Raw genomic sequence first — 18,844 nt, 5'->3', positions numbered from 1 at the left:
TTTTTTTTTTTTTTTTTACCATTAATCACTCTTTTCCCTAAGAATACCACCTTTAAAAAGAGTATTTTAATATCAGATTCCATCCTAGGCCCATTATCTACCTCTTCTATGTTTTAAAATTTTGTAACAATTCCTTAACATTATTTTGATGCCCTTGATATATGTCTTATGGCTTTGCAGGAAAAAAGCTGATGCCTTACTATGCTATATAGTATGGGATTTTAACCAGGGGCCCCTGAACAACTACAATATTGTAAACTTTGGGGAATTATGTACATTATACGCATTTTCCTGGGTAAGGAAGTTCCCAGGATTCATCGGTCTCCAAGAGCCTGTGACCCTAAAAGGTTAAGAACCATTGCTATAATGAATTTATGCCTAGATCTAATTATTACTAATTTTGTTTTGCAGCTACCCAATCTTCTACATAAACCTAACTTCAGATAGTACCATACAAATGCTAATGTTACTAAATGTCCCTTACTGGATCAGGACTATGTAAAAGAAAGGAAAAACTCTGAACAAATTTTTTAAACATTTAGTTCAATGACAAAGCTCTTAGAACAAAACTGGATTTTGGAGCAATGAAAAGAACAGAAGGGTTGGCATTCATTTTTCTGTTGTTTCCATGTTGAAGTAGTAGTACTATCACTTCCCTTGCTGGAAAAAGCAAATTATCTGAAGAAGCAAAGGTTGGTTCTTGCTGGTTTAAGTGATGCAACAGTTCTTAACGGACAGCTGCGTCCAGGGAAGACCTTCCTCTGGCTTTAAAAATTAAGTAATCCTCTTCTGTCATCCTCACTGGCATCTCCACACCCCTCCATCTCCCAAGTTTTCTTCTTTTTGGCCCAGTTTTACACAGTTATTAATCAGCTTTAGTAAGGTAATGCACTTGAGCTTTCTTGCTCAAGGAAATGGAATTGGCCTGTTTCGGTTTGAAAAAAGAGACAGAAACCACCAAGAGGGGAGAGGAAATGAAGCAATATTTTGGGAAGAATAAGGGCAAAAAAAAGTTATTTTGTTATTATATAAATTTAAACCAACTTTCCTCCTCATGTAATAAAAGTATAAGTTGTCGATGACAATTTCAACATATTTCAGTTTTTCTAATTGGCACACCCCTACCTGCTAGTAAATAAGGATGAGAGAAGCCACCACGAGTTTAATACATAAAGCAGGTTAAAGGGAAAAAATCTGTGCTGAGGTGAACAAAAGTGGAAATGTTCATTTGACAATGAAGTGGAACCTAATGCCTCGCATCATTTCTGTACATAGCATTCTATTAGTAATAACTAACACATATTATTCTGACCAACAAAACAAGACAGTATTATACTCATAACATTAGAAAATACTCATGGCACATTACTGAAGAAAGTAAAGTAAAATTAGGCTTCTAAACATCTAAACTATAAAGAAGTCTTCCTTAATCTTAAAAAAGAAACAAACAATTAGAAGACTAGATGACTCAGTTAAAAATGGTCATCTCACCAGCACGATCTGCAAGCAAAAGTATATGAAACCCTATAAGGTTCTTTCAAAGAAAAACCTCAAATAAGAAACACTTATATACTGAAATATTGACATAACATTTTCTAATACCAAATCCTAATATAATACTGTACAAACAGCAACCAAAACATTTTAAAGGCTTAAACCTCTCATTTAAACTTTATGAATTAAAAGTATACACATCATTAAATTAAAAACAAAAAAAACCCTTAACCAATTTAATCATTTCTTTCAGAAATTACAAATTGAATTCTCATATCAATTTGTCCAGTAAAGATAGGCAGTAAAATTATTTAAAAAAATTAAACCACATAGTAATCATTTGGTTAAAATTGGATATTAGCACTGGCAGTGTTTTCAAGAACAGTTTTACTTAAATAAGATACATTTAGCTATACATATATTTTTTTAATGCCTTAATCTCAAATTCTACCAGTATTTTCAGGGTTGGAGAATTCTAAGAAGTCCATTCCCTATTTCTGTGACTTGCTGCTCTCAGCGGGAAGAGTAAAGGCTATTTATTGGCTAAAGGCGATCAAGTGTACTGAATAGAACTGAGCTTCATCAGTCCAACTATTCCTATGCTGAACAAAGTTTTCTTTTGAATGAGATTTTTAACTTTGTGGAGAAAAAAATAAATAGAAGAGTTTTCAAGTTAATAAAGTACAAATGAGTTCTTTAGGGCAGAGACATGCCTTATTCAAGTTGGATGAGTCATCCAGTTATATAACATTAGCATACATTAGATTATAAATTCTATTCAAATGTAAACTCCTTGAGGGCAAGGACCTATTCATTTCTTTATAGTCCAAGGTGCTTAGCCTAGAACTGTGTTCTGTGGATAACTACTCAATACATTTGTAGAAAAGCTGAGTCTAGCTGAATTAATATATGACCAAATGGGTGATCACTAAAAGTACTGCTATAATTCAGATAATTTGAATTACATAATTGATTTATTGACTCAAATATCTTAATGTTATGTAGTAAAAAAAATTAAGTGGCTGGAGCAATACACTAATTGCATAGTAGTCTAGAAGCAAGTTAATGCATTATAATTAAAAAAGTTTGAAATAGTTCTAAAGCTGAGTAAGAAAAATACCTCTTGGATTTTTAAAAGTTAATGCTAATATTGAGAACTGCTTCTGTTATCTTTAAAAGTATATTCCCTAAGAAAGTAGCAATTAAGAGTTTGCCTTGCTAAAACAGTAAGAGATCAGTGACGACCTTTAATGTTAGGGTAACAAGAGTGCTATACAAAATGAATTTCCTATTAAAAGCAGCAAATTGGGGTCATCCTATTAAAACATATAAATGAAAGTACATTTTGAATAGTATATTATCATCACACGTGAACCTTTTCTCTTCAAATAAAACAACATACAACAAATCAAGAAATTTTGAGGCATTGCCCTGAGATGCTAATTAGCACACAAAAGGGGGTGGGAGGTCAAGGATTTAAGTGGTACAAAAATGAAGTGCACAATAGAGGTGCAAAAGTGCCTTTTAAAAGTGTGGTTGGTTCCCTACCACCATCATTACCTCCAGGAACCAAGAACACACACAGTCCCCGCTGTTGAAATGTATACTTCCTTCCTGTATTTTTATAATGAAAAACTGTATCTAGTATGGCCATTCTGACTCATGTGGAAAAAATCTAAAATCACACTTAATACAGTTTTCTCTCACCTCCAAGCCTAATTTCAGTCCTAATAACTTTAACAGAGGAATATGTTAACCTCTTTGTTATTTAAAGACTCTCAAATAGAAAAGGCTCTAAATATGGTGTGATGGTTTGAAATATAATTTTCCATCATATTTTTCACTTGTGATTTAAGATTTTGCATTTCAAAATCTAATTCAAGATTTTGAAATTTCTACAACTGAAAACATGAGGCTACTTTAAAAATTAAGGACCTGACTTTTTGTAACAGGGATTTGGTTTTCAGTACTAGTATGCCTGGTAATCTATACTAGAAGCACTGGTATTCATTAAATGCACATTTAATGCTTTCAGAGCCATAATTTAAAACATTATCATACTTCGCACTCTACCACAGATTTTAGACATTAAGCATTTATTTGTAAGTTAAGTACGGAATTGGTTCTGTAATTCCAACTGTTATGAATTTCTAAATATAAATAGTACTTGTTTTTCTTCATGCTAGATTAAAATATAAATTAAATACAATTAAGTTACATTTAATCACCTCACAAATAAGAGGGATATAATGAAAAGATTTTGCTGGTATGTAACTACTTAAATCTGAGACATTTCACATTACTTTTCCCACTACTCCCCTAACTTTACATTAGTTTTAAGGCTATATGTACAAATATGTATATTTCCAAGTTATGGAAAAAACAAAACAAAATTGATTATATTACCTTTTATACACAAAGTTTTGATTTTGTATTCAATGTTGTATTTTAATAGTTTTCTAGTGGGGAATCTGCCTACTGGATGATTAAATTACATGGCGATAAATACAATTTTCAACCTAAAGACAAAAATACAAAAGGGCACAGAACAGTAGTCTTTTCAATGTGACAGATTTTAAAACTTACTTTTACATGCTTAATCAGAGGAATTTAAGCCTAAATTACGTTAGGTTATTTTTATATCTACAATATTTTAAGCTTCGAAAATTATTTTTAAAGGCCAACAACTAAATATTATCAACATGCTATATTTCAAATCACAAATACATCTTAACTACCTGGAATCTAAAGACATGGGCCAATTAAAAATCACAGCCAAACACACTCACGAACACACACACACCTACCATAGAGTGTTAGATTGTCAAGCTTTGACAATTATTTTAATTAAACAGTAGGCAAATTCAAGCTGATACATATCTTAATGAAAAATAAGTAGCCAGAAAAAAACCCATTTTAAAAACAGATTAAGGAAAAACAGAGACTTAAATCTTTTAGTCTTTCTAATGGAAGGGAAACAGTTCCATCTATGCCTTGAGTAACAGGATTTTCCAATTAAAAGAGACTAACATCTTTCCCCATGAAAAACTTCTCATTTACAATGGCATGGTGTTTTAAAAGGGCAGGGTAAAGGAGGAATTACACATACATGATTAAATTTCTTGTTTGTTAAATCAAGCTTTATTGATAAAATGGAATTCAGAATATCTTACTAGGAACAGCAGCAGGCCCAGCCAATCATGATAGCAAAAATGTGGCAGTCTCCTACTATAGGTAGGAAGCTGCTGCTTATCAATTAATAATTAGATGTAAGGACCTGTAAAGGAGGTGCAAAGAATCAAGGCATTTTAGCCCCAAGATTGATATTCTTATGAATATACTGTATTACCTGCAATACTCATGGCAACAAGTATAGAACCTAAAAGACAATTAAATGAAAGGACCAGCTTTATCAACAATGCCAATCCCACTGCCAAGAACATTAGATAGGTTTCAATAAGCTCCCTGGATGTTTGGCTTTATAAGCTTCTGGAATTATTCTCCATAATCATGTGCACATTTGAGCATCTAGCTGACATGGTTGCTGCTCTCCCTGTCCCGACCCAAGTCCAAACACAACATGACTTGAAAGGGGGCTATATATCTGTTGCATCACACAACAAGCCAAACATTTCTTATAACGTTGATAATGATTTAAAGCAGTTCATAATTAAATATGAGCGTTTTGTACAAGGACAATTACACTTTACAAAAAACAAAATCATACAACAAAAGTTGCTGGAGTCTGATTTACAACATGAATTATGGTTTGAAATCACGTTTACATAAGTCTCAAATTTACAAAAAAAAAAAATCAGTTCTGGGCTGTTGTACTGCTGAAGTTCTCTGGTGTAATCACTCTCACCCATGTCATATGCCCTTCTTTAAAGTTGAGGATGGATGTTTAAAAGGTTCAATGAAGATGAGCTGTACTCTCCTTTGGAGGCGAAGGTAAACTCCATGGCTAGATGAGCAGTTTTACCACATATCATCAGTTGATGTAGAGTCCTTTATAAAAGGGAACAAAGCAAAACAAGGAACTAAATTAAAGCTCAGAGGTGCCAAAATACATTACTTTCTGGATAATGCAGAAAGATAAGGTTTTGTAAAGTTGACTTTAGAATGTAAATGTTTTTAAAAGTACATAAGTATGTGTATATGTGTATATCAAGTATCAATATTTAATCTGTTCAAAAAATTGTTAACTCTTTATTTTGGAATAAAATAGTATTTGAAATATAATTTACCAAGAGGTTGACTAAATATATTTCTAAGCCAATAAAACTACTAAAAATTTTTAATGTTCTTTAATAAACCTCAATTTATTTTTATACTTTTATTGCACAAGAAGAGATTAAGACCTCAAGTAATATGAGATTTGAGGCGGCTTCTTAATGCAATATATAAAATATTTCAGAGCTGTGCCCAAGTGATTTGAAGTTACTTTTCTGTAAACAATATACAACAAGAGAACAGGAAACTTAATTGGAAAATATGACATTCTGTCTATTTATATAAACAGAATTCTCTACTTTAACATTTACATGAAGTATATACTTCAGGGTTCTTGGCAAAGGTATTTCCAACCATAAAAACTATTTAGTACAGATGGACATTCTGAAGTTCTGTTGCAGCTGCTTATAAAACTCAGAATAATTCAAAATTGCAAGTAGAAATATTATTTCCAACTTGAAAAAAACTTAGTGGAGGCAAATCTTCTGAAGTTGATTGCTTTTAGAGACTTAAAAAATCCAGAATAACTTAAAAGGAATAACTCATTTATTTTGAGAGAGCCTAGCCACTCACCATGGTTATGTCCTCAATCACTAGAACTATGGTGCAGGCAGAGTTCAGAGCAATCAATCAGGGGTGGGTGTAAGAGAATGGGTGCAGTGAACAGCTCTGCAACAACAGGTAGGAAGGATATGCATTTAGAGTAGAGGAAAAAGGAAAGCAGAGGGAGCTAAAATGCTACTTACAGTGTCATCATTTTTGTAAGGATTCAGTCTATTGTAAACAGCTTCAATTACATTCCGCCTAAATTTTAAAAAATGCAGAAAGTTAATTCTTCAGAGCATAAAACTATTTAATAACTCACAGCCAGGTGTTCATTATAATGTCAAAGATAATCTTACACTTAGAAATTATTTTAGTTCTATTTCTTACTGTCAATAAGTGAGCCTCATTTTAAGATACTTGGGGCCCAATGTTAAAGAGGTAAATTTACTCTAAAATGTAACATTCCACCAACCCAATTAATAGAAGACTAAAGGTCACTTTTTTTTTTTTTAAATCAGTCTCTATGGTTTTCTATTTGAACTAGCTTAAGTGGTTATGAGTTAGCAATGATGACGCAGTTCTTAAGGTATAGTATTAATATATTCTGGTTAAGAGCTGAACTAGTTTTGAAGTAAAAGTAACTGACTTCTGTTGTAAAATAATTTTTTTATATTTTACATGTAAATTTGTGCTTTTCATAATGTCCTTTTAAAAAAGTTCTAATTGAAATGTGAAATATAATATTTCCCTGACAAGTCTAAAAATTGGTTTTTGAATAATATTTTGTTTAAAAATCTGTAGTGGTATTTATAAGTTAAATCAATTTGAAGCAATTTTATAGACAATCATTTCACAGAAGGTCATTTTGGAAAAAAAGGTTTCCAAAAAATAAAAGCTTCAAACAGGAATTTTTACAATTACTATTTAATATAATGATTATAAAGAACATGGCTATACTTATGGAACACAGTGAAGAATCAAGGAAATTAGTCAATATATCTTTGTAGGTCAATTATATGAATATCTGAGGTAAAAATGTTTTAAGTCTTAAATTATAAAATAGCTTAGTCTCCACTTTAGTTTATAAAGATGTAACCTTACTATTTAACACAGATTAGTCTAGTTCTATGAAATAAAGTGCAAAAAGAAAAAGGCAAGAACTGCACCCTCATACCAAATCCCAACCAACAAGCAATCGACAACTAAAAACATTAGGAAAAGTCAGATGTAGAAAAATGGCCCAGATGCAGGAGGAGAAAGATGCTCATCTCTGGGCTGTTAAGTTATCCAGGGATTGACAAAGTCAAATTATAATAGTAGAAATAATAATGACATAATTTTGTACTGCTATGTAATTTAGTTTTAAAAATTCTTTCACTATGGGGAAATAAATGTAACCCAATCTCTACTAAAGACAGCCTTCAGTATAATTAGCTACAATGACATTCTGATAGCTATTCTAAATATGCACCATACAGCATTAAATACTGAAAAACACTGAACCACAAATTAAACATTTTGAAGACACAGATAATTGCATCAATAGGTAAATACACATTTGATCAACAAACACTTAGCATTTTCATGTACTGAGATAAACTGTAAGAGTATGCAGAATGTAACTTACTTGCTTGCCAATTCACCCCCTGGTGGGAGGCTGGGGATGTTCTCACTCGCTAATGTGCGCATCACATGGACTAAGTCAGGGACGCCTTCCCCCTGCTTCTTTATGATTTCTGGGAATCAGAAGTACTTTTTTTGTAAGTGCTATCCAAATTTAATAATAAAAAAACTGAAACAAAGATAACTTAGGTTTTTAAAGATGGCATTTACCACATCTGAGATTTTCTAAACTGGTATTAAGAAAAAAAAAAATCAAGTTGTCTTTTGATGCACAAAATGACATAAAAGATATTTTCCATATTAACTGCAAAGAATAAAAATAAGACAAAAATATGAAAACAAAATTTCACGTTAAAATCAATGTAATACATAAATCAGAAATATGTGTGTACAAATGAGAACATTCTTCTTAGATGCCAATTAGTTACTCCTGAAATGAACTCCTCTCTTTAGACTGGAAACATGTTTCCTGAACTCTGCCCTGAAAATACACTTCAGATTTTTTTAAACAATTTCAAGATTTGAAAAAAATCCTTTAAGTATATGGGAATTTACTGATTACATACTAATACAAATCATTTTTACATATGTTTATATTCACAAAATACTTAAGTAGAATGTGCAGATTAAGTTATGTACTTCAACACCATTCTGTTTCATTTTTGTCTAAAGTATCTTTAAACAATACATAATACCATTTCCTTAGTTGATTATTTGAACAAAGCCTATAAAATGGAAAAAAAAATATAAATTTCGTGACAAATTAAAAAAAACTGATAAACCATACAACTGTATTTTAAAGTATTAATTTCAAAACATCCAGTTATTAAACGAGTATAGTGATACGATCTGCAGCGTTGCCATGCAGATACATATTGTTATTCATATCACAGAATACCAACAATTATGTACAACTTAAAAGAACTCTCAAACTATTCACTTTAAGTACAAGAAGTCTTTACTTGGAATTTTAGCATATTTATTCTAAATGCAATCATGCCAAAGGTATTTGTGTAAGTTGTATGTTCAAGTTTTGTTCAATTTTTTGTTTTTCAGTGCTTATACTAAGATATTTTCTTTGTCACCACTGGGACAAGAAAATTATCATTCTAGTTCTCAATCTGTAAATACCTTTGAAAATAACAATGCATATAAAGAACTTTCATCCTTTAATCAAAATATTAGTTCATCATTAAAGCTACATATTAAAAGACAGACAATGCTACCCATATTTTTTTAAATGGCTCAAACTATCCTTTTAGAATTAAGGCCAAATTTTACCATCTATTATATTTTGCCTTTTTTTTTTTTTTTTAAACCAGTCTTAAATCTGAACAAAAAGCAAGGATCTCAGATTTGGTTTGCCAAGTTCCTTTATTGTGTAATCTTTAACATCTAGTATATTTATTCTACATGGTTCTAATGCTGAAAATCTGCTGTACAAAAATAAAGGGATTTGATGTTTACCTAAACTGCACAATTTCACAATCTAAAGCTCTATTACACTTTAACATACAGTCTCTGCTAAGCCAATACAATTATTGGATAGATAACTAGACATAATAGGAATGAACACTGATGATAAATTCAATCAATGATCGTTTCAGGTCTAAAAAACATTACCTTGAATCGTCTATATTTGATGTATCTTACATCTCCTTTGTCAAAATATAAATTAGGATATTTTAATTCTGAAGACAATTACAAGATGACATATTCTTAAAATAAAATACTGTGAGGCTTTCAAAACTGTTAACATCTCCTATTCCACATGGGATAATACATTTAAACTATCTGACCATTAATGCTACACTGCTTGCTTTGCTTCTCTCTGCTTAGAAAAAAAAAGAATTTTAAGAAATATTCTTTTAGTTGCTCTTGGACTATACAATTTAATTAGAATTGTAAAAAGACTAAATGCTTTTTGTTAAAGAATATATATGTATAGAAAACCTATGTTTCACATACCTATATACAGACACACATTTAACTCCTCCCCGTTCCCCCCACCAAGTCTGAGGGCTTCTATCAGTTATCTCCCAATTAGCAACTTTAAAGCTTGGGCAGTTGATAGCAAAGATTTAAAAAATATGTATGTATAAGTGTATTCTTAAATTGGTTTAGAAGGACTACAACCTTGGGTTAGGGTATGGTTTAAATTACGAGCTGAATTTTTTCAGAACCCTGGAGTCACGTATTTTGAAGGGCACAGATAACAGGAGAGCTGAAAATGAAAAGACTCTGTCCTTTTCTGTGGTGTAAACAGAGAAGCCAAAAGTATTCAAAACAAATAAAATGAGATTTAGTAGGTCACGGCAATTTAATGAAGTCATGTATTGAAAGAAAAAGGTATTCGATGTCTGTTTTGGAAGCTAAATGCAGTATTTTTCACATTTTAAGTCATAACTTTTATAATGCAAATAGTTACATTCTTTCTATGTTTTAAATAGTTTTAGTTAATGGAATGTTTATTCTCTAGTTGCAATCTCATCAACTCTACCTCAGTAAAAAATATCATATTTAATTTATGACATAATAATCTCCAACTGAATGGTGTAAGTGTAATAACACTACAACATCAAAAACAGAGAATTAATGTAACTGTTCAGGTGGCAATTCTGGCTTGATGATAAGCAATATAAAACTTATAATGTAACATAAAATTATATATCTAAAATTATTTAGAATTGTATCAAAAACTCAAGAGTGTACACTAAAAAGTAAAGTGGTAATTCATTTCTAAAATTTGATCCCATTTCATAGTAAATAAAACTAAAATACTTATTCTTGTTTCTTTAAATCAGTAAGAAAAGATGTACATTCAAGTTAAAGTCCCAATAAATTAAATATCGACTTATCTCAACACATATTTTTCTTAGGCTTTTATACTTTTCCACTAACCAGTAGTTTGAACCAATGTGCTATGACCTGGTACCATTCTAAATATTTTACTTTATTATATATAAATAACTTATATTGAAATGATTCATTTAAAATATAAAAATTCTAAGACTCCTGGTAATAGTGAAGAAACAAACTCATTTGAATAGTATGTCCAATGAATGAAATAGTAAACAGTATATACACATATTACTAGATATATCACTATCAAGTATGGGAGAGCAATAAAAACATAATAGCAACTCTAGATAGTACTGCAAATCAAAACCAATCATGATTCTAATATCAGATTGATTAAAACTGATATCAAAAGGTAAAAAGGAGAAAACAAAATTAAAGTGTGTATTAATTTTAATAATACAGGCAGGATATAATAGTGCATAGGTCAATGCTTACATGCTATTAGATATCTTTAATGTGCAAATTAATGATGAGGAGCCCAAAATGCATTTTAATGCTATTATAGGCACGTCAAGTTTTTCTACATAAAGAAACTGCATAATTAATATGCTTACTGAATATATGCAGTAAACTGGAATTCTCTGGGGAGACTTAATATTTATACCAAGTTAGTAGCTTCATCAAAGATCATTTAAATTTTTTCAAATATTTAAAGGAATTACACTTGAGAGTTACAACACCTGTCTAATTGTCTCAAAATAATCTGCAGAATTCTGACAAATATATTCCCGGAATTCCCAGCTTATTTCTTGATCTTATTCAGCATTTACATTTCTGCCAGATAGAGACCTAGTATGTCTTCTATTCAGGTCTGTGTTGTCCAGGTGAGGCAGTTTAGGGCTTAGGCAAGAAAGCCTTAAAACAATTTAAAATAAAATTTTAAAAGCTGTGGTACATGAAAATTGTTAATAACCAGGCTGTGATCTTCAAGTTAGTAAAAAAAAAACAAAAACAAAACCTAAAGGTCTTAAATTCATATACACAGCTTTACAGAGAAAGATGGCATTCAAATTACCATCATGATCTGTTTATAATTAAACAAACCACAAATCAGACTTTCCTGACATAAAGTTATTCATGCCAGTGAATTCATCAAAAATTTTAAAAGCATACAAACACTTGAGCCTTTAAACAAAAGTATCCTGAACAGAATGTACAGGGCAACACTGGTTACTATTTCTAATATAACTGATAAAACAATCACAAACATCTAAACAGCTACTATAGAAATGCCTTTCCCAGTTCTGTATACTAAACACTGAATGTCAAAGACATGTAACGATCTGAAAGCTAAAATGTTATAGTTTGGTTGTGTTGAGGTTTTTCTTTAATAAAGCTACTTATTTTTTGTTAAATGATCCACCTTCTACTCTGCTTTCCAGGTACTTGTCCAACTCTGCCTCCTTCTTCACTGCTTCTGGTGATACTTTGGGTGCATTTGGAAAACAGATCAATATCACACTCATGTTGTCTCGACTTCCCTAGGAAGAAAAAAGTGTGAGAAAATATTTTGGTTTTTTTTTTTGTTCTTGAAAGCCTTGAGAACATTTACAGTCACTCCAATTATAATTATACTTGTTTTAGAGAACATATTTTTTTAAGGAGAAAAAAAAATATATATATGTGGAGAAGGCACCCCCTCCAACCTCCTCATACAAATACAATATATATAGTACACAGTATAACCAACACTCTATAAGACAGGAGAGAAACAAGACAGGTTAAATTCCAATGTAACAATCGTTTAAAAAAATTCTATAAAAGAAAAAACATTCCTGAACATTTACTGGTGGCCTACTTAACTTGAAGTGATACCTAAACACAAATACACATATATAGACATAATTCAGTGAAGTAGAAAATTCTAGTGGTATTCTTCACAACATTTACATTTAAAATATATTATAATAAATTGTGAGGCTAATTAGTTTCATAAGAAGAACTATGGAATTAGGAGTAAAAACTATATAAAGTTTATAAACTAGGATTTAACTTTCATAATTCAAAGAAATTGACTTTTTAGAAAGCACATTCATTTTTAAAGACACCTAGATATTCAAAAAGCTAAAATTAAAATACTTGAATTGATATTGGACTCCCTACAACTCCCCTTCCTATTAGTAACTGGAGCTAATGTTTACACTTTCAGTCTTTAAGTTCATCATATGGGAACTTTACCATAAGCCATTAATTTAAGCAAAGAATGCAAAGAATTTAATACTAAAAAAGAATCTTGGGGGAAAATTGTATAAAATAGAGCAAATGAAGAAGTATGGAATAATTTTTTAAAACAGAGTAGAATGCAGAAGAGAAAAAGTAGAATCTCAGTCATAATTTACTAATATCTGAATCTGACGATCCTCTTAAGAAAACAGCTTTTAATTTAGCTAACAAGTATTTCTCGAATGTTACAGAATAAACCCAACAAATCGATGCTACTTTCATGCATACTAAAAGGGACAAACGTATGTGAAACATTGTTTGGTTTGCCCCAAATTCGGAAATTAACAGTGTGCGGCACTATTAAGCTGTGGCGCTATTGATTTTTTTTTTTTTTTAAATAAGGGTTGGATATTACATAAACTTGATTTGTGTTGGATGTTACATAAAATTGATTTCTAAGTATAATCAGATTTTAATTAAGATATTAAGTAGCGCTGGCAGTATGCATATAAAACTACAAAGATTATGTTGACTTTCTATCTCTGCATGTTAAAAGAAAATCAAATATATAGCTTCAGAAGGGTTTTATAAAATCATTTGTTTTAAAAATATCAAAGAATTAGTCAACAAGCATTACTGACAAAATAAACAGGGTTATAGAACACTAAACCTAAGTCAAGGGTTTAAATTCTAGCCTTAGTGCTACCAGAGAAGTAAACTATATAACCCTGAAGAAGTCATTTTTAACTTAGCTCTAGAATAGGAGGAGCAGCATGTAAACAGTATTTGCTAAACTAGAAACCTCATATGTATACATTAACTCACTAATTCCTTAATAATCCTATGCATTTGATACTATTAGCTCCATTCAATAGCTTAGAGAGGTTGAACAACTTGTTCAATACTGTAGAGTATAAAAGTATTAGAGATAAACCTAGACTCCAGGTCTATGTGACTCAAGTCGCAGAACTTTCTTTGGCTTCAGCTTCCTCTGTAAAATAAAGATGCTGAGCTGGCTCATCTACATACATGATTTCGTTTGATCATCCCAACAATGCCAAGAGACAGGGTATTAATACTTCTTACCTTTTTTTATAATTAAGGAAACTGATTTTCCATACAGTTTAAATAGCTTACCTGAAGTCATACAGTCTCATACCAAGTTCTTCTATTACATCACACCAAATGATCACTAAATGCTTTGTTGGTACTTCAGATTCATTAGACCATAGTCTCGAAGTACTAAATATACTGATATATCACATGGTAAGAATATTAAAATTCTAAAATGCTTTTCATTTACAGACACTAAGGCCTAACCCCTCACCGTCCTTTGTAAGACATTCACTTAGATATAATCTTTTTACCTTTGATATTAAAAAGCTCTAGTAGTCATGGTTATTAAAATACTAAACATTCAGATTATAACTCTTGGGTATTTGATAATTAGATAATTTATTTCTAAAGTGTTTCTATAATTTCACAACTGGTGAAGAGCAACCTGCAGTTGTGCCAAAAACTTATTTTTCTGAGAATTACCATTTCTAAGATGATTAAATATAAGAGCAGTAATTAAGGTGGCAGTAAAGCATTTTATCTTAAAAAAAAAAAAAAAGTCTAGCTACCTTATACAAACAGGTGTCGACTACTTCATTGCAAACTTTCTCAAGGTCATCAGTGACTTCAAGTCTGGATCTTACAAAATCACAGAGCTCTTCATTTCCCATAACATCCCAAATACCATCACATGCAAGAATAATGAACTGATCATCTTCTTCAGATCTTTCAATATCATGGACTTCAGGCTCTGGTGAGACAAGCTGCTCTGTAGGACCTTTTCCATGGACACATTTGTAATCAAAGTCCCCAAGGGCCCTCGATACAGCCAGAGAGCCATTCACACGCTGAATCATTACAGAACCACCTGCATTCTGAATTCGTTCTTTTTCCAGTGGATTACTTGGTTTGTGATCTTGTGTGAAGAAGTGAACTTTCCTGTTCCTACAAAGTAAACCTCTCGAGTCTCCACAGTTAATGAAATAAGTATGTTGAGGGGAAATTAAGACACCCACAGCTGTTGACCCACTTCTATCTGCACCATGTTTCTTCTCTGACATGACTCTCATGTGTTCATCAATCTCCAGAAAACCTGTTCTGATTCCATTCTTTACATTTTCCACAGAAGGTGCTCCTGAAGACCCTTTAAAATCCTGGTTATTGGTGATGTGATCTAATAAATGCTCACAGCAGTATTTGGCAACCTGAGAACCAGCATGCCCATCATACACAGCAAAGAATGACCATGTTTCCAGTCCACTTGGCAAACCAATCACAGCTGTATGTGCATCCTCCATTTCAACTCGCCAGCCTTGCATGCTGCTTAGCCCATATCGCAACCCATTACCCTGCCCCTGGGCATTATGTTTTTCCATCTTTGGCTTGTCTAAAAATGCTCCCATTATGTCTTGATCCTTTAGGTCTGCAAAGGAAGAAAAACAAAAAAAGTTAACCAATTTGAAAACAAACTACATATCCAACACCTTTTTTTAAGAGTGAAGGAGATACAAAGAAAGCTTTCAATAAAAATTCACAACTCTTGTTATAAGCAGATGCTCACTGTATTACTGACTTGGAGATTAGCAAGGAAGAATTTGGGGAAAGATTGATCAGGCACAGCTCAGAATGGGCAAAAGGCAGACAGAACTAAAGCATCAGGATAAAGGTATCAGATCTGACACTATCTCCAAGGCACAACTGCTTGAGTAGAAAGAAGACTTGGCAGTGACCATCAATTTACATGAACCAGGCTAAGCATTTAAGGATGCACGTGAATCTCTTAGGGAATCTCAAAACTGAGTTGTATATGTATATAAATCTAGAAAAGCAAAATGAATTCACAGGACATACCAAAAGACTACATTTTAGCTGAACATTCAAACTTTCCAAAGTTTGATTCTGAACTACCTAGTTTTACCTCTACTTCAACCCTCTGAAAAAGTAAAAAATGATCTACTCACAGTGGTCCAAATTTGCACACTTTCCTTTAAGCCTCTGCTCATGTCAGTCCCCTTAACTAGAATCCCTTGCATCACCTCCATACTTATAAAAAAAGTATACCCATCCATCCTTTAAAGTCTAGACCAAATTCTACCATTTTCCATAAGTTTTCAGTCTTTGATAAAGCCAATAAGTTATTAAATTACTATAAACAGTCTAGCTTCAATTTTCAAGTTGCAAAGTAATTATACATACATATAATGAAGATTATATACAACAAAATTAATCTCCTGGCATCCTATTAATCTAGTGGTAATAACATGTATCATTATTATTACATTCTATGACCATTAGGTAGCTTCATTAACAATTCTTTCCCAATAATCAAAAGCTAAAACCTCTGGTCTAGAATGGGCAGGCCTACACAAGGCAGGGAGACAATCGGTCAGGATTTAGGTTGGCCTTTACTTGAGTAATAGCCTAGGAATGTAGAGACTTAGGGTGCAAGTCATCAAATGAGTCACATCTGAACACAAAAGCAATCTGAAAAAAGAATGAGATTTAATGGAAGTGAAGGGGAGATAAGTAGTAGGCAGTAGGGATGGGGAAAAGTACCTATGTTAATCAGGATGCAGTTATGATACTGGGGGATTAATGATGCTGGTGATGCTAAACTCTATGAAGCTAGGAGAGAAAGAGGAAGAAGAAAAAATCCTTAAGGAAAGAAATAATTTACCAGCAACCATGCCGTTCTTTTTCCTACTAATAATGCAGGCAGAAAGTCTGGCTGATTGGTGCGATAAAACAATCTCCTGCCTACTCTGCTACCCTCTATTACAATTCCACTAATGGAAGGCAAATAATGAAAACTAACCATCATTCATTCCTTATGGTGGTATTCATCAGATTACCTTTCTGACACCAAGCTGATATTATGATTAGGGTGAGTGTTCTGACTGAACAAAGGTTAACATAATGACACATTAATGTTTAAAAAGAATTCTAAAAATAACTTTTACAAGCATTACCTCATTCATTCTTTTCAACAACCCTCGAAAGTGGGTAATAATATTATCTCCATTTTACAGATGAAGAATCTTAGCGAGATTGTCATCCTCCATAAGTGGACAACTAAAAATTATTTTATTTAGTCAAATTATTAAATGGGCATATATCTAGACCCCAAGAGGATTCAATTTGTCCATGAAGGTTTAAGTTAGTTTCTGAGAGAAATTCTAGTTCTCATCTAGTCTTAATTCTATTCTGAGCACATGCTGGGTCTCATTTAATACTAGTAGTTTCAGTTCATTTTAACTTTTCAAAGTACTATAACAATCAAAAGAGTGAATTCATCAATAATATAACCAGGAAATCTGGTGAAGATTTTTGTCTTTCAAAACCAAACTAACTCCTAAATTGAAAAATTCTAAGGATGGGCCACAAAGTCATTCATTAAAGTTCAACCACTGTGTTTTATTAAGCAAAACTGATCTCATAATCATAGCAGAGTCTTGAACCTGGTCATATGGTTTCATGCCCTCAAAATCATCCCAAATTATAAAGAAGCTCTATATATAGTATTCCACTGTTAAGATTCCTTAGCAACACATTAGCTCCGAAACAAGAGTTATTCAACTGATAATTTGGGCAAAGTCCTTTAGCAAAAAAAATCGAAAAATAAAAACCTCTGAGGTTTTTTCCTGCTTACCTATGGACAGAGGGTCTGATATAGAACACCACCAGGCTCCATAAACAGAGGACAAAACAGACATGTGCGAACAATATGGAGAAAATTATTTTCTCTTAGCAATCGATATCAGAATTCTTCTTAGGGCAAGCCCTGCTTTCTCTGAGCAACACGACTTTGATCAGATATGTAAACGTAGGGGGTAGGGATCAAAGGATGTACTCACATAACCAAAGATCACTGCTAAACAGGCATCTGAAGGAGGGGAGATGCTGGTAACTGAAGGACCTTAGTTTGATGAGCACTGAGATAGATTTGGTTATAAAAATTGGGGAGGAAAATCTGGAGTAAATCTGCATAAGAAATAAGAAATCTAAAGGTTGGGGGAAATCCAGAGGAAAAAAACTGTAAAGCAAGAGAGACTAAGTAAACAGCAAGTTGCCTCATCTCTGAACCCCCGGTGGGGGGCGCGGGGGAGGAGGGGAGAGAAAAAAATGGAATGCTAGCAGCATAGTAGCAGTGTATAACAACATGGCAACATTCAAGTTATCTGCAGTGGAGTGTGGGATGTAAACTCTCTACTACTATCAAATCTTTAGTATATGCTACATTGTCCACTAATGCTTATATAAATGAAATAGACTTTGTCAAAGGTGAGGACAAATGGTCAGCTGACCTCTGGAATGCACAATAGAATATCAAGCAATATATTATGTAGCTGGGGTTCAGTAAAGAAACATCTCTGCATCACTCTGCAAAGGATAATTTAGGGTACACAAACTATTTTACTTCCCAACCTGAGAGACATGGTAATTCACAAATCATATTTTATAATCCAAAGCAGCCATCTCAAAGTTATGTATGGTAAACAAATAAGCACATGAACAACACTTTATAGCAATTTGAGGGAAAAAAAAAGGCTAACCTTTGGGTAAATTTCTTCCCATTTGGGGTCTGAAATTTCCCACTGATCATTACTTTAAAAAATGATTGCATGTATTTACATTTACAAATTTTATTTTGATAACTTGTGTAATTATTGTCAAAATGTAGAAAACCTATTTTACAAATGAGAAGGTGCAGAGAAATAGAATGGTTTGCCCAGTTCACAAAGGCAGTCCAGCAGTAAGGTTATGAATAGGACTTATGTTTCTGGCCTTGCATTCCAATTCCCCTACATATGCTATCCTGTATACTTAGAAATGAAGTAATGAAAATCTAAAAACATATACTTTTTAA

General features: G+C 32.3%; 1 protein-coding gene across 1 annotated transcript in view; it reads right to left on the bottom strand.

The window, feature by feature from the left end:
• PPM1A (protein phosphatase, Mg2+/Mn2+ dependent 1A) overlaps positions 1–18,844 on the bottom strand; it is a 39,242-nt gene continuing 20,398 nt past the window's right edge. The window contains exons 2-6 of the mRNA XM_006915095.3: positions 14,547–15,400; positions 12,122–12,239; positions 7,901–8,009; positions 6,474–6,531; positions 1–5,502 (exon numbers count right to left, since the gene is read on the bottom strand). Of these exons, the coding sequence (XP_006915157.1) occupies positions 5,473–5,502; positions 6,474–6,531; positions 7,901–8,009; positions 12,122–12,239; positions 14,547–15,400 (1,169 nt within the window). The 3' untranslated portion in view covers positions 1–5,472. The remainder of the gene's footprint in view (positions 5,503–6,473; positions 6,532–7,900; positions 8,010–12,121; positions 12,240–14,546; positions 15,401–18,844) is intronic.

The sequence above is a fragment of the Pteropus alecto genome, unplaced genomic scaffold, assembly GCF_000325575.1.
Source record: "Pteropus alecto unplaced genomic scaffold, ASM32557v1 scaffold276, whole genome shotgun sequence".
Taxonomy (NCBI): domain Eukaryota; kingdom Metazoa; phylum Chordata; class Mammalia; order Chiroptera; family Pteropodidae; genus Pteropus; species Pteropus alecto.
The sequence above is the reverse complement of the archived record's forward strand: the minus strand, read 5'-3'. Positions and strand labels throughout refer to the sequence as shown.